This window comes from Aythya fuligula, chromosome 1, assembly GCF_009819795.1.
Source record: "Aythya fuligula isolate bAytFul2 chromosome 1, bAytFul2.pri, whole genome shotgun sequence".
Taxonomy (NCBI): Eukaryota; Metazoa; Chordata; class Aves; order Anseriformes; family Anatidae; genus Aythya; species Aythya fuligula.
The window spans coordinates 126,118,314-126,135,779 of NC_045559.1; the positions used below are offsets into that span (position 1 = coordinate 126,118,314).

At 37.7% G+C, this 17,466-nt stretch overlaps 1 protein-coding gene across 1 annotated transcript in view; it reads left to right on the forward strand.

The window, feature by feature from the left end:
- The window catches only part of MAP3K15 (mitogen-activated protein kinase kinase kinase 15), an 83,530-nt gene that overhangs the window by 20,408 nt on the left and 45,656 nt on the right, over positions 1-17,466 (forward strand). The window contains exons 4-6 of the mRNA XM_032198229.1: positions 4,494-4,633; positions 8,041-8,064; positions 16,553-16,746. Of these exons, the coding sequence (XP_032054120.1) occupies positions 4,494-4,633; positions 8,041-8,064; positions 16,553-16,746 (358 nt within the window). The remainder of the gene's footprint in view (positions 1-4,493; positions 4,634-8,040; positions 8,065-16,552; positions 16,747-17,466) is intronic.

Here is a 17,466-nt window from a genome sequence, read left to right on the forward strand (position 1 = left end):
GTAACGATCTCTAATCTTCATTTCAGTTGTCGTAGTTATTTCTGGTTCCAGTCTGGTCTCTTAAGACACGCTAGTGTTGAAATATATGAAATGTAATGTAAGAAATAATTTATGTGCCGTCTGCTGCAGCAGTGCAGAGACCTAATCAAGAGTGTACTAGTAATCCTGATGAATTGCTTTAATGCACTATAAAATACACATTAATGTATTTGCTTTACAATAGAGGCAAAGCCTTAGACAAATAAACTGCAATCAGCTTCTTAATAAAGCAAGGCCAGTTTTTAGGTTCTTAACAAGAAAACTGTTTTCAGGGTGAAAATAGTTTTACATGCAACAAGAGAACTGGAAGGACAGAAGCTGAAAAGATCTCTTATGCTGAAGAAGAAATGAGGAAGGACATGTTTTCATGTGGATGCTCTTGAAAATGTGAATTTCTGCTGCAGAAATGAAGCAAAGGGTTTAAATGATTTGTTCCAAAATTGGGGTCATCCAAAATTGGTTCTGTGTAACATTAAACATATCCTAACCCCTCCCACACCTTGTGATGGATAGGTTGTAAAGATTGTTGTAGTTGTCTTAAAGTCTACCTTTACAGAAGGGTTGTACCTTCCCCTACTCTCTGCCTTACTTGACCCTTTTATTATTGCATAATTATTGCATAAAGTTCATCATTTGTTGAAAGATTTGTTCAAATTTGGCATTAGCTCTTGCTTCACACTTGTTTGTAATGAAGGAAATGAAGGAGGTCAAACCTATATTTGGAAGGAGAAGCCTGGAAGTATGTTTTGTTGTTTTTTTTTTGTTTTGTTTTGTTTTGGGCAGGCTCTCCTGACATGGAGGATGGGAGTTGAGGACGAAGTGTGATTGACTTATGTTTCTGTTCATAAATCAAGCTTTGCTAAGCAGGTATCACTGTTGTAGTTTTCTTTTATGTATTTCCTGAACTCTGTAAATAAGGAAATCATCTCTTTGCAACCACACTATGTGGTTGTAGCATAGGGCCCCGTGTTTCAAGAACTGTAGATGAAAAATTTTAGCATCAACCATACGCAAAATGCACGACAACTGGAAGAGCAGTATTTGCTCTAACACATTATTGGCATTGTTCATTGAGTGATTCACAAACTGCCTACACGAGGAAGAGAGATGTAGCCCTGAAAGCAGCTGTCCTGGGGAGTGTGTTTCGACCCAGTGATCAGTGGTGCTGAATACCATACTAGCAGCACCTCAGTACACTGGGGGGTTCAACAGGGCTCAGTGCTGGGTCCTGCACGTGAGGCGTAACAACCCCATGCAATGCTACGGGCTGGGGGAAGAGTGGCTGGAGAGCTGCCTGGTGGAAAGGATCCTGAGGGTATTGGTTAATAGTTGGCTGAACGTGAGCCAGCAGTGTGCTCAGGTGGCCAAGAAGGCCAACAGCATCCTGGCTTCTGTCAGAACCAGTGTGGCCAGCAGGGCTAGGGAAAACATGATTTTCGCCCTGTACTCGGCTCTGGTGAGGCCGCACCTGAAATACTGTGTTCAGCTTTGAGCCCCTTGGTACAAGAAAGACACTGGGGCCCTGGAGAGTGTCCAGAGCAGGGCTATAAAGCTGGTGAAGGGCCTGGAGCACAAGTCCTGTGAGGAGTGGCTGAGGGAACTGGGCTTGTTTAGTCTGGGGAAGAGGAGGCTCAGGGAAGACCTTATTGCTCTCTACAGCTATGTTGAAGGAGGCTATAGTGAGATGGGAGATCAGTCTCTTCTCCCAAGCATGAAGTGATAAAACAAGGGGAAATAGCCTCAAGTTGTGCCAGGGGAGGTTTAGGTTGGATATTAGGAAAAAATTCTTCCTGGAATGGAACAGGCTGCCCAGGGAAGTGGTGGAGTCACCGTCCCTGGGGATCTTCAAAACACATGTAGATGTAGAGCTTAGCAAAGTGGTTTAAGGATGGACTTGGCAGTGCTAGGTTAAAAGTTGGACTAGATGATCCTAGAGGTCTTTTCTGACCTAAATGATTCTATCATTCTTTAGTAAGAATTGGTCGTCGGTCATTTTGTTCTCCACCCAAATTTGCATTCACTTGCTGGGCTCACCAGACTCCAGTGATGTTTCACTGGCACCTGATGAAGCTGTTCTGTAAGTGGATACAAGCAGTCTTGCCTCTTGATGCTCCTGCTGGAGGAGGCCATGGAGGCCTCCCTGGGAATGCAGGGTCTCAGCACTGCTCCAGTCCACAGCCTCCAGCTCTTCTGGTGCTCTGCTTCACTCTGATGTTGGCTTCTGTCTCATCCCTTGATTCCCATGGTCAGGCTGGATCCATTCAACTATCTTACTGGAGTTTTTTTTTCCACTTGAACGTATATTTTTGTGATACCGTCTTCATCTCCTCTGCTGGTCTTCAGTTTGTTTTATTTTATTTTACCTTATTCATAGTTGTGTTCACGAGATGTGAATAAACAAGGAAAAAATCATTCTTATTCATCACCTTTGATCTGTGTGAATGGATATGTAAGTGGTGAATAATTCCCCCTTTTTAAGGCAGATGCTTCTGTTCTTATGTCCATTTAATGTGGTTCAGTGCTGCTTGCGTTGTTACCTAGCAGCAGTCAATAGATGACAAATTTCAGTTGTAGACTACTATTTGTGCAGCAATGAACTGCGTACAGCCTTGTTGCAATAAACTCTGTTACGGATCATTGCTCACATTGTATTGTAAAATGCAATATCTGTGTGCTACACAAGCACATTGTCTAAATTCTCTCACCAGGAAGGCGGTTTTGATTTCACAGCACTCTAGTTCCACAAAAACAGTTTACGTAGGCATTAAAACCAGTACAATATCTTAGACTTCTTCTTTTTTTTTTTTTTTTCCTTAGATGTAGTTTGATTCTGGGTCTGCTTGTTCCTTCATCTTAATGTTTTCTTTTATAGATCACTTACATTTTCCAAAATGATTAAATGGTTTTATAATGTTGAGGGTGGGGATAATCTAGATTTGGATGTAGGTATGGAGCTGGGGTTTACTCTTTCATGCCCTCACAGTTAGTTTCACCCTATGGTATGCAGTATACTAAGAAGTATATTCATGCTGTAGAAAGGCACTAGAAAGGGGAATCAGTAGGTGGTGCAGAATCTGAGATTCACCAGGGGTAAGGGAACTTTCTCACGTAGCCGTGATTTATTATTTTTTTTTTTTTCCTAGCTCTTGACTGGCAATGTTTTGGTTTTGAGGCACATCACTTTCTGTGGACTGCAGATAAAACACCCAGGTGGAGTTCTACAGGAACGTGCATTCATTGCAGGCTTCACCAAGGGCTCGCAGACTGAGTGTGGGGCATTGATTCTTGTGATGGGTAACCTCGGTGAAGCCCAGGTCAACTGGCTGCTGTTTGAATCTCACACATCAGTCCTGCTTTTGGATTTCTTGTTTATTGGTGGCTCACCCTTCGCTGTCGTTCCCCGCAGATACAGGAGCTGTCTGTTAGCAACTTCAGAGATGCAGGATTTACTGCCCAGCTGCACTGAGTCTCTGGAATCTATTTTGAACCTCAGGCTGCCCTGTGGTTTGAATGCCAAGGCTCTGGTCTAATGAATACTTTGGATTTAAGTTCATCCATCTGTCCCACAGCAGTGAAAGCAGACAGTCATAGAGATACAGACCTTTGGAAAGCTTTAAACCACAGCTTTCTTAGCTAGCGTAGAAATACAAGGATCAAGGGGGAAACTCAAGGTAAATGTCCTCTTTTCCACTTACCTCTTCTCTGTACTGGCCTGTAGGCTTGTATCTGAACCAATTGGTGAGTTCCAGATCCATAGCCTGTGTCTCATCTCTTCTGCATAACATGGGGTATTTTTCCTTAGCTCTCTGCGTAAGTCGTCTTCCATTGACATAAATTTTCACTTCCATTTGTGACTACTGTGCTATCCAAGAGATGTGCAAGTCTTGCTCAGGCTGCCTGTGTTGAATCCCTTCATTCCAGCCTCCCCCTACCCTGGCTTGAACTCCATAATGCGTGTAGCTTTTAAGAGTCAACTTTCACAAGCTTTTTCTTTTTCCACAGGTTAGGAATTTCCTGTACTCCAAACATCAGCATCTTAAGATAAACTCTGTCTTGCATTTTTCCCAAATTTTCAGCTTCACTATTCTCCTCAGAGGTTCCTCCTGAAGGTTCAAAGCCCTCCAGCTTACTGGGTGTTCTGGGTGTCAGGCCTAGCTCAGAGCAAACATAGACCACCTCCTTCACCTGCAGTATCCCTGATGCAGTGACCTCAAACTGTGAATTCATATACTGTGCCTCATAGTTACTGTAAAACTGTGATCGTTTCCTGGACATGGTATCTTTAAATGTGTTGTAAAATTTACTTGTGCCATGAGAAAATGATCCTTATTTGAGCGTATTGATTTTGGCTGTTGAAATTTCTGTGTAGTTTCAAGATTTATTTTAACTTCTTTGTAAGAATAAAATGGATTTTAAGACTATTAGCACTTTTTCTCCTCCTTCTCTCATTTCAGATGTTGCTGTTGTGGATATGAGTGATATTTCCAAGCAACCATCACTGTTCTACCACCTTGGTGTGCGTGAAAGCTTTGACATGGCAAATAATGTTATACTCTACCATGACACAGATGCTGACACTGCTCAGTCTCTCAAAGTAAGCTTCTCACTTCAAAATCTGCTTCATTTCAGAAACACCTTTAACTACCCTATCCTGCAAACATTTGTGTTTGTTTGTTTTTTCTGAAACTTTGACTGAGTGTGATTTCCTGGTGGCTATGTAACAGAATCATGTTAAGAATAATAGCTACTATCCACAAGCGAAAACCAACAGTGATTAGAACAGTATAAAAGCTTGTTTATTAGTATAGATCCTTAGTGTTGTACTGAATTTGCTTCACACGGTTAGATTTGGAAGTGAGGTCTAATTTGTCCTTCCACTTCATCTTCTTTTAATTAGAGTACATGTTAAAAAAAAAAAAAAGTTATGCACTGTGTAATAATGACACTTGAACAAGGAATGTATTGCAACCTACTCCTACTATCGACTCTCTCCTCATAGATAAGGTTAGTATCTCCTAGGTTCTGAGTAGCTAGGACTACAGGAATCTTTTTATTGCTCTGTGATGAAGATAAACAGATCCTCATCAAATCTTTTTATAGGCCTCTCCATTCACTTTTATAGTAGGATAATACATGCTATACACTTAAGTCCTGTAATTGCTGCTCTGACTGGAAGTCCTGTGTCATGGATTTTTCTGTCTTTCACAACCTAGATTTTCTTTGGTTTTGGACGACATTTAGACGACTCTTCTTTGTGTTATTACCTACTGATTCTTTTAATATCATTTTCTTGCTACCTTCTGTAAGTGCAGTGTTTTTCGTGCTTTGTGTTTTTTTTTTTGTTGTTGTTTTTTTCTTATTTATTCCCCTATGTTTTTCATTCCACTGGGTCTCCAAAATTCTCTTTGGAATTCTCCAACCTCTCCTGATGCCATAAGAATATTAAGTTTAATGTTAATGTTGTATGAGTCTTCTTGTTTCTTTCCCCAAAAGCTGTGTTCTGTCACAGTTTTTTTTCCTTTTTTTCTTCTGCTCTCAATGTCATTGATTTTACTCTGCAGTGTCTAGTACCCCATACTGCCTTTCTGCAAGTGGTGGTCCACATGTACATTCCCTTTCTGTGTGACCTGGATTCTCAAGAACTTGGAGATGAAGCCTCTCTCACCCCGTGCTCAAAGAAATAAAAGAGATAAGTGCTAAGGCACACTTGCATGCCTTCCATTCCTCTGTCTAACTGGAGTGGGCAGGCATACAACTTTTCATCTTGCAGTGGTAATATACCTGACTACAAAGAGGTCTTTTGTTTTTATTTTTCATGAACGTTTTATCTTTTTTTTTAAAGCTGTCTCTCAGATGTTCTAATCAGTTTGGTTCTCCCCAGCATGTGCCAAAGTTTGGAAAGCACAGGCTAGTCATCTTTGTCATCATTGATATGTCTCTGCCTAGTGAGGACCTCTGTGGATGGCTTTGATTTCTGCAGTTTGTGCAGAAGCATATGCAAGCATGTGCTCCATAGCTGGAGTGATGAATGACCTCCAGTCACATCTGTCCATTAGCCAGCTATTCAGATTGTTCACTGCCAGAACTTGCAAGTCCTTGCCGTATCAGTTCTGGGGCTTTTCTCCTAAGTGTGTAAAGCCCAAGGACAACTCTGGGGACCTGGGAACACTGGAGCATGACTGGATTGCATAGAGCTAGAAAAACTATTATCTGCCTTCATCTCTCTTCTGCTAGAAGCTCTATTAGTGCTACTGAGGTCCCACTTAACCTTTTCCTTATTTTATGGTTGGTTGTGTAACCTCCTTGGCTGACATAGTAAGATGTGCCTGTGGGTCACAAGTCTTGATTTAAGTTGCTGTAAATAAGTTGAAGAGATCATCTGGATTGACCACTAGAGCAGTTGAAGCAGGACACTGCCATATAGTTCAGTCCTACTGTGATGTCCTTGATACCTCTTCTGCAATTGAGAACCAGCTCACAGTTGGATACCATTCAAATACACTAGTGCACCTTTCATCTTAGGAATACTTCAGAAGGTAGGCAGGGATTGTTCTTGGGATCTTTCAGTGAAGAATATTTCATGATCTTGTGACGTGTTTCATGGTTTAGGTGCTGGATAATTCTCAGAAGCATTCATCTCTACCCCAGTGAGAAAATAATTTATCAGCAGTAAATAAAGCTTTTCTGGGGATGCTTGTTTAGCTAGGTGGACATGTTTATTTTTAGACATGTCATATTTCAGATGTCTGAACTTTCCATCGTTTTTATTCCGACGTATTTTATTGGCCTGAAGAGTTTGAATTAATCAGTAATTCCGTTTAGGTATAGGAACCCTAGTATGTATTGTTGACTGTCTGCTGGTTCTTTATTGCTGACTAATTTGGTCATTTTTTTTTTCTCTTGCCTTCAGGAATTTATTACTTTACTTAGATCTAGGTTGCTGTATATGCCTCTTAAGAGTGGCTAGCCTAATTATTATAAAGGCAGTATTCCTGCTATTACTCCTACTGGGAAGAGCTGTGAGGTTCAGACAGCCTGACTATATAGCTTATTTCATAGAACTATTCCTGAAATTCTCCCAAGAGTTGTCTCTTCAGTTTCACCAATGTCTTTTCCAAAACAGGCTGGTTCCAAACACATTAAAGATATATAGTCTGGATTTCAAGAGGATTACATTTGCAGAATGAAACCTCTTAGATGGTCCCTGACATTTGGTTTGATGGTATACATAGGCACCGACATTTCTGTGCAAGTGGATTTCAGGCTGTTGGGTATGAAGTTACTCAAGCAGAATTATCTTAGGTTGTCAGAGCACATACAATTAAATGACATCAAAAACCTTGCTTAGGAACAAGTCTATATTTTTGTAGAGTGACTTATCTGGAGATCTGTTTATTTCACCAAGTAGTATTCATTGGACATGCACACCATCGCAAAAGGAGAAGAAAGTTACCAGTAACTGGAGATCTTTGAGATCTGGTTTACGTGTCCATTAAATTATCATCTGCCTCATGGTTTCAATAGCTCTCTTTAGATTTCAAGACGAGAAGAACTAAGGCGTAGGGGTGTGTTGGGCTGTTCCCATGTAGGTAGGAAAGGGGCCTAGGTATCTTAAGGATACTCTCTTAGAGAAAAAAATCTCCGTCTTTGAATGCTTTTGTTTCACAAATGTTCAGTCTGTGACTGGGCACGTGGAGTGCCCAGCCTGAGAAACTCCAGTTAGTGGCAAGTACTAGTTTTCTTCATCTTCTGAACGCTGCTTTAAACGTGTTTCTTTTCTGAATCATTAGTTCTTTCCTAACCTGAACTACTGAGACTTCTTTTGACGTTGTTTTGTCTCTTTACTTGGAATTTGCTTTGGCAGAAAATGTGGATTATGCTGTGAAGAACACATTTGTGTGTGTGTATATATGTGTATACCAGTTATTTTTATTGGACATAATAATTTACAATAAAAATGACTAATTGTTTTTATTCTTTTTTTTTTTCTTTTTTCTCCAGGATATGGTATCTCAGAAAAACACAGTAAGTATTAAATCTACATTCATTTTAAAGCAAAATAAACACATTTGAAGCAACTTTAATAACATAACTGCCAAGCATATATATGCTCTACACCATAGAAGGAGGTCTGTTTTCCCTATATACAGTTTAGACTAGTGGAAATCTTGTTGAATTCCTTTCCATAGTAAAGTTGGATTTTAAAATTACCTTTTTTTTTTAAGTTCCTTTTTAAGTTCTAGAAAGGTGCCAGTAGATATGTTACCCACGCAGGTTCATAGATCAAGAGGCAAACTCAGAATTTCAAAGTCTCTTTCTACTGCTACCACTTTCACTCACTTGTGCAGATGTGTATGAGTGTGTGTGATGCCTTATTAAGGCTGTCTTGTATATCAAACAGATTTGGCTACGGTGTACCCGTCCTCTTCCTCCCAAATTCACAGATTTTGCTGGGGAATGCAAAAGCTTATTTCCCAAATTAAAATTATTCTTATTCATACTTTTAATACAAGTAAAACCAAACAAGTAAGTAAACCTCAACCAAGATAAAGTTTCATAGTTATTTTAGGCTTATTATAATGTACCACAATATCCTACACAGTTGTGATGTGAAGTGTCAAAAACACATATCAGAGGTTACTTTCATTAAACACTGTACGCTGTTATGCTGAGGACTATTGAATTTGCAAAAATATTGGAATTAGATTTATTTCATTCTGTTTTCCCTACATTTGCCATACACTTTAATTCTCTTTTAAATAAAATAGAACCGGATTAAAATAATAAAATATTCTTAGATTTTGCTAAACTAATCATTTAAAGGGAACTGAAGAGAGAATGCATTAGTTACAGCAGTTTATTTTGAGTTGCTATTTATAGTTGACCACAGCATTGTATGTAGACTAAAGATAGATCAGGTTGAGCACTTGGGTAAGTCCAGGTCATTTTCCCATCTGTCATGGTGATCTCTGATCTAGTTTCACTGTGTGGTGGGGACTGCATTTTCAGGTCCACAGCTCTGTAAAAAGGGGCCTCAGAACAACTGCACGTTTGCTTGTGAATAATGCTGTTGACCACCTTCTGGCCACAACTGGTGGGTAATCAAAATGTCGCAAGTATTTGCTTTCCCCTCCAAAAGGGAGAATTGTGACAGAGCCACTTGGTGGTTGCTCCAGAGATGGAGTAAAGACAGAGGACAGTGACAAGTTCAGCCTAGCACCATCAGATTAGCAGCCTGCAATCCTTTCTTTTGGCTGATTCTCTCTCCCACAGAGGGAGTTATGACCTCCTTCACCTCCATGTGGAAGGAAAGAAACGATAAGTATGGAAACATGTTTTCTGGAAAGAAAAAAAAAAAAAAAGGAACAGGGCAGGGAGGAATCATGAAACTGGAATCCTGATTTCTCCTCTAAAAAGAGTTTATTAAAGAAAAAAATAGAATAAAACTCAAAGGAAAAAATAATTGACTTTAAACACCTGGTATCAATTCTCTTATTTGAGGTTATTCATATTCTCTTTTATTAGATAATAAATTATATTGTAATATGCTCCCATATTACATTCTTTTGCCATTTTTTTATCAGAAATTGTGACAAACTAATTAGCAAGCTAAATAATTAATAGGTTAAAACTTATAAAAATATAAAGTTGGAATTGAGTTCTAATAGATAACTGCTTTCCACTCATCCCAGATCCAGTGAGGTGTCATGACAGCTGTGCAGTTTGCTACAGTCCCAATACTGTGCCACTGCTTCATTGCTGGATTAAATATATTACAACCCTACAGACAATGTTTTGTTGGAAGGTCATTGTGAATGAGGGTTGCAGTATTAGTTATATAGTTACCAAAACAGTGTGAATTTGCTGTGTCCAATTAAGGAAATAGTCATATAACCACTTCAGTTTAAATTGTCAGTGTTACTTATCAACTGTTAATACACTGTACTAGGATTTTGTCTTTTCCTTTCTCTTTTCCTGACTGAAGCAATCTTTGTATTGGTATGCCTCTGTTGTAGTGTGAAATAGTAGAAAGAGCTTAAATGCACTCTTTTTTAGGGTGTGGAGATATGTTGGAAGGAGGACAGATACTTAATCTGCTAAGCCTTCCTCCAACCCAGAGGTAGCCACAGCTTTCTCTATGAAGGGAAATCCTCTCCTCTTCTTATGAGCCCTGCGTCCACACATCTGTGCGTACAAGGGAAGGGACAACTGGGATTGCTACCAGACATTGCACCATTCTTCCAGCAGCATGAGTGAAACTTTCTGCACAGGGTATTGTAGTTAGGAGCTTTCTCTGAGGTTTCCTTGTCCTCACCTTTGCAACTTATCCTGCAAATCTCAAATCAAGTACAAAGGTGCAAAAAAAAAAAAAAGATCACACTTTGGAACTGATGTAGAACCATATTAAAGATGCAGAGACGATGAATGGGTAGTGTCTATCTACAGGTGATTTTCTTTTTGTGCATTACTTATAACAAGGAATTAATATTTCCCTGTAAAGAAAACATTATGCAAATTCATCAAGAAGGAGGAGGCAAGAAACTGAACATAAAGCTAAAAACAATGTGTAGAAAAAAAGGTGAGCAATTAATTTGTCTTGGCTTCAGCACAGCTGGTCTAACAATGAAAATTATAGAATGACATGCTGTGGTGGTGTGAGTTTGAGGGATTTAATAGCTTAATGTCTGAGAAAAAGTGTGAGAGTAGGAGAAGTGGGGATGTAGCTTCCTTCCATCATCCAGGAAAGAGATTTTCAGGCGTAAGATAAGATGGGGAATGTAAATCAGTGCTACTTGACTCCCACAAACAAATAATTAAAATTCTGTATCAATAATTTATTGCATGCTTGGATACAAAAGGAAAGAATTATTGGCTATGGGAGTTCGGTTCCCAGAGACAGAGCTGCCCTGGTATGAAATTCAAGGTCAGTATTCTCTGTGCCCCATCAGTTAGGTTTCCTTCCATGGAGCTCCTCTGACCTTTGAGGACAACCTTCTGATAATTTTACTTATTGCATATGCACAGCACCCTTGTTTCTGTCAAAGTTATCTTGATAAAATAAATTAAAAACATCCAGTCTGGCAGAACAGTTTGTTTCCTGTATCATTATGGAAAAATCAAGGATTGAGAGCACAGTGGGTGCTACTGGACTGTAGGGTGCAGGAAAATGCATTTCTCTCTGGAAAGCAAGCTTGTACCTTGGAGTTTCTTTAAATGTCAGACTATTACTGGTTTACTGAAAAAATAAAACTCCAAAGATTTTCAAACACGTTAGTTGTTTAAAAAAATCTTTCCCCAAAGCAACATAACACACAAAATCCACATGAAAGTTATTTTATTTTGGTGCTTGATTTTTTTTTTTCTCTCCCTTGATTTTTTTTCTCTTCTCCCTTGATTTTTTTTTTTTTTTTTTTCTCTCCATCTACAAAATTTTAAGGAATGGTGCATTAAAATGTCCAAGATGGAGTGAAGGAAAGAATGCACAGGAAGGTTTTTAAATGCTGCTGGAGTAGGAGGCAAAATGTACAGTCCTTCTCACAGTAGTTCTAGCATTGATTGCACATAGTTTCAGAAATACATACTTTGATCCATTTAGTTTCTTTGAATGTGAGACTGAAAATGTAAGCTTTATAAGCACTGAAAATAACAGAATTTCCCTCTTTGGAAAACTTATTAAAGCAAGTACAGAATATAAAGAGAGAGAGTTAGTTTTTCTTTAGTTAATAGTATGCCTGGAGAAATTTGAATAACCCTGTTCATTTCTTTTGAGGGAAATATTTAAAGGAAAGTAGGATGGCTATTAAACCAAAAGGTTTATTATTACTTAGGTCTGTGGACCTGAAGAAGTGTTTTCAGAAATTAAAATGGGTTTCGTTTTGTCAAATCCTTATGTAATAAGGAGAGAATGATGCTTTGGCCACGGAGGAGTCATTAGCAAAAATTCTCCTTGATCTAAAGGGAACAGGATTATAATTTATCCTTGCCAGAAGGAATTTCTATATTGAAAAATCACTTTTTATTGTGATTGGCAGAAAGTCTCTTCAGAGCTTCAGTAGCTGTATAAATTAGACTTTCTACTTTTTCAGGTTAATGAATATTTAAGAAAACTAAATAAAAAGGTTTTGGCACTTAGACTCATTTTCTCCAATTTAGTAGCCCCAATGGATTGACTAAAGTGTGATATATATTATATGGGTTTAGTAACCTAAAAAAGCAGTATCATAAAGCAGCTTTATATTTGTTTATTTTTACAGTATATAAAAGGTTATGTGACTGATCATCTAAAGATATCTTTCTAAAAAAGCCTCTGAGGCAGCAGAAGTATTAAGAGTTTGAAAAGGGCACAGAATGAAAGATAGGAGTAGGAGCGTCTTAAATGCAGACAATCATTATTCCTTTTGGGCGGAAAACAGTAAAAAGGCAAAGGGTAATCCAATAAATATTATTTCTAATATTTCTATCATTAAATATGGCACTGTTTCTATTGACATAATGAAAACTAAGGCTTTTAAAATGTATTTATGAATTTTAATGGAAATGTTACTGTCTCAAGGGATGCATATTTGTAGCGACTGGATTATAGTTAATAGGTAACGAATCTGCCACATTCTTGAAAGTAAGACTTTAAAGCATGTTCATAATGACACAGGGAGATGTAAAGACAAATAAGAGAGATAAAGAACTCTTACATTCTTGATGGCAATTTATTGCACTGTTTTCTTGTTCTTGTAAATACAGGCTTGCTATAAATACCTATATTCATTTTCTGTTGTTTCTGTCTTTAATCATTTTTCTATTCATGTGTTGTCTGTTGTTTTGATTCTTTGGCTATTTTGTGGTGGTGTTTTCCTCTATGTTGTTTTATTTCAATTTGGAGTAGGTTGCCAACCACAAAGCTTTCCTTCGGGTTCAAGTACCTCCTGAATACCACAGTGGTAATCTGATAGGCAAAGTATGTATCACTTTCAATCTGATTTCTGTTGAATAAATATGCCATCTCATTACTGTGTTTCTAGGCATTTTTTTTATAAGGATGCTTTTTAAATTATGCTTGGTAGGTTCTTTCTTTCAAAGTAACTGTAATCTTGAAGTACTCATTACTTGCAAGCTAGATCTTGTGCTTGGAGTGTTTGGTTTATGGAAATCTCTCTCATAGTATTTACGTAAAAATGCTACATGTGTTCAACTTTTGAACAGGAAGTATTTTTATAAAGCTGATATCTCAGTCACCTGTATTACAAGATGGATAGGAATGTGATGGCATAGAAAACTAATGCAGAAACCTTAATTCTTAAGACAACAGTGGATCAAACTCCCTGAATACTCAAAGGGTGTGACTTCTTTGAGTCAATGCAGTTCATTTTCTGTCATCCTATGTGCTTCTCTTCTAACTGCTTTGTGAGTTAGGGTAAGCACTGCTAATTAATACCCCTTGAGGAAGTGACGAAAAGTAAAGTGACATAAACTGGCATGGCTACAGTGAAATAATTGGGCTATTAGCTGTGCAGGCATAATTCCCTTTCTGAAGATGCAGAGATCTAGTACAATATCTCTGGCACAAAGTGACAGCTTGACCAGAATACCTACAGCAGGACAAATGAAAAACAAACAAACAACAACAACAAAAAACACACAACTCTTTACATTATTAAGGCCAAATGTTCAGTTTTAACAGCATTAGTGAAATGTTTAGAGAAGTATTTTTAGACAAAAAGATCTCTACATTTGGCCTAAAATGGCCTTTGTAGGCCTAACTCCTTCAGTAAAGGTGCATCTCTGTGCTTAATTCCTGTAGCCATTTTCCTCTGAAAAACAGGTACTTTTCTCAACTTACCAGCAGTTACTTTTATTTCTTTTATGTTCCTAAACCTTGGGCTCTTTTTTTGTTGGATTAAAGTGTTGTGATCAAATACAAAATTTTCACTGCTAGTGCACTGGGCTTATGTTATGTGCTGGAAGATGAGCTACTGAGAGTTGTTCCTTTTTTTCCAGTCTGTTTTATTTTTAAATTTTAAAAAAATCTTGATATAATAAAAACGGCTAATAATCCAGAAATAAACCCACTCAGCATACAGTCTTTATAAATTACCAAAGTCATATAATTCTATGAATTATATAATTCTATGTATAGAATAATTCTATTCTATATTCTATATAATTCTATATCTATGAATTATAAAGCATAATTCATAGATAATACATATTTGCAGCTGGAATGGCTATAATTGTTCCTTAATATAAACCTGTGCCACTTATTTGCTATCTTAAAAAGCAGTAGTTGGTGTGTGACAGGACAGCAATTTTCACAGCTTTTGGTATCAGAGATCAGCATCCAGAGCAGATGATCTGAAGAAGTAATGATGGTATTTACTGATGATATTTACAGCCATCTCTAGCCCTTGATAGTTTAAGAAAAATAGATGAACAGAACTGTTTTTTTTGTTTTGTTTTACATAATGAAGATAAAGAGGACTATTTTTAGAAAGTTCAGTTCTTCCCTCTATATGAAGAGACTTTAGAATTTATTCCATATAAATACTGGACAGAAGAAGGTAAAAATTTGGAGATTGGTGTCTATCAGGGCATACAATGTTTGGTTTTCTTGGTGCTATACCCAATGGCATCTCCATCAGGGGACAGAATATCTTTTCCTTCATGTGCAGCACAAAAATCATACCTTGTCACCTGAATGAACTGGGTATGGACTGCCCTTCCCAAACATGGCAAACTAATTTTTGGAGGTACAGCTGTGCTGGTTGCTCTTCAGACAAGATCACATGCCAAAATACATGCAGGCTTCCTGACTTCTGCACACAAAAATATGTTTTTAATTTAACAGATTTCATATCCAAAAAGAGGTAAAAACCTAGGTCAAACAGATGAGATGCTGGCCAAATATGATAAATACGGTGTTTCATATATAAAATTAATATTTTCTAAAAATTGCTTTTCTTTTTCAGGATATAATTGTAGATCTATTTACATCTCAAGATCCATCATACTTCTATTTTTTTTTTTTTTGCCTTTTTATTTTTTTTTTCCCCACTGCAGGAAGATCTAATTCATTATTACAGGCTTAAAACCAGAATTTATAGACAAGCAGCTTTTGTATTGTGCTGAACTTAGTGTTTATTTGAATAAACCTCAGACTAAATTGTTTTAGCGTACTGATTGCTTGGGTTGCAAGTTTCCCAACTTTTTTAGTGTGAAGTAAAGATATTGCAACAGATAATGATATTGCTGCAACAGAGATACTGTACTGCAAGGCTTGTGGAGAAGGCAAGTAGCTTCATCTTTATCTGTTAGAAATCACTTAAAATTTGAAATCCTTACAGACTCAGATCAGTAACAGCATGTCTCTGATACAGGTTTTTTCCTGTCTGTATCTTCAGTAAGTGCACACCTTAATTTGTTATTATTTCCTGTGAACAGCTTATTCAGTGTATTAATGCATATAAAAACATGCCATCCTCATATCTGTTCTTTCAGGCATCTCATCATTCTCCTAGTGTTCATAGTAACTTTAAATGGCTGCTGCTTTACTGCAGGCTTAGATATTACGAAAAATAAAAAGTATGATGTTGTGGTAGGTATTTGATGCCTTGGTATCCCCAAGGTGACAGCAGAAGAATATTGAGTGGTAGCTGATTTCATTAACTGTATCACAGTGACTTCAGGGTTCATGCTTGGTTACTCTGAATGCATTGTTTGGCTGGCTTTTTACTTCTCTATTAAACAGCAGAGAATTATTTTAGCTCAAAATAGAACACTGGTGCTTAGAGTAGCTGTGAAATACTTCTTAGTTGTCTTTTTTTGGGTCTTGCTCAGGAGCTGAAAAATCTGAACGTATTGTATTTGAAGTCTGAAAGGCATTTCCCATTTTCTCTCTCATTTCAGCACCTTGATCATATTTATGCTATTTGTAGCCTATTAAGGATTTTTTTTCCCTTCAGAATTTTGTGTTAAAAGTCTTAGATATATTATGAAACATTTCATAGTGGGTTTATTTTTGTTGTTGTTGTTTTTGTTTTTTGGTGTTTGGTGCCAGCTTGAAGCAAATGTTTTGTAAGCTTTTCTGGATTAAGCATCTCCATAAAGTCCTTACAATGCCTGTGTTTCTGGATTTTTCTTGTGGTTTATGGTGAGCTCTGCATCATATCCTTCGTAGCACAGAGTAAGCCTAGAGGATGCAAGTACATCTTCCCTGACCTCAAAAATGTGGGACCAGAAGATTAGCTTCTCCTGCCAGGCCCTCCTGGGGTCGATGCATCACATCAAAAAATTGAACAGTTTTATTGGATTGTTCAGATCCAGACCCTTTTTCATTACCCCTGTTAATATTTGTAACTCTTCCACAGAAAACTCCTTAAACTTAAGCTTGCGTTAAACATTGCACCAAGCCTAATCTAGTTTTTTTTTTTTTTTTTTTTTTTTCTCTGACAGTAAAAGAATTCTATGTATACACAAGCATATTTCCCCTTTGTTTTCTAAACTAGATTTGTTTTTCTTTTAGGCTTCCAGTGGCAATTACTATTTTATTCCGTACATTGTCACACCATGTGCTGACTACTTTTGCTGTGAAAGTGATGCCCAGCGAAGAGCTTCTGAGTATATGCAACCCAGCTGGGACAATATCCTGGGGCCGCTTTGTGTCCCGCTGGTGGACAGGTTTATCAGCCTTCTGAAGGATGTTCATGTTACATCATGGTAATTTTGTAATGCACAAACTTCCAGAACCTTTGATATTCTCTTTTTAATGTCATGGAAAGAGATGCAGAATCTCTAGTAGCATTGATTTTTTGCTGCAGTTAATACAGTGTTAAAAGAGGCTTCTAACTTTATGGCTTTCTGTATCAATGTCCTGCAGCTGTTGCAGTTAACTAGCCATGTTATGTTAGAAAGCAATTTATGGTTACTTTCTGAAATATCAGTAAGTAAAGTCAGTCCACAGGTAAGGTAAACTGCTGCAACGTGAATTAGAGTGCATGAGGTTGTAATAGGAGATAAGATCATAGCCACCTCATAGAACTCAAAGCCAAAGACCATTTTTTTTCTGTCACCAAATAAGTATATATATAAGGCAGCAATGAAATGTAACCCTTCCATGTTTTGTTATTTGTTTTAATATCAGCCTTCTGATATCACACAATAAATGAGATACTGTTAAGCCACTTGTACAAAGGATTGTTGGAGTTCTGAGTACTGGGGCTGGAGATGAAAGTGTCTCTCTCTGAAGTGCTTTCCATGTACTCTGCAGCCCGTTTTTGTTTGTTTTTCTGGAAAAAAATGGGAAAGACTGAGCTTCTTGGTTATCTTTTCCTGTGTCTGAAGCATAAGGTAGCATTGAGGGCTGTCAGATTTCTTCCTCTTTCCCATTGCCACCTTTTGTGCTTTTTGTTCTCCCAGTCCCATTGTTAGGATCTATAG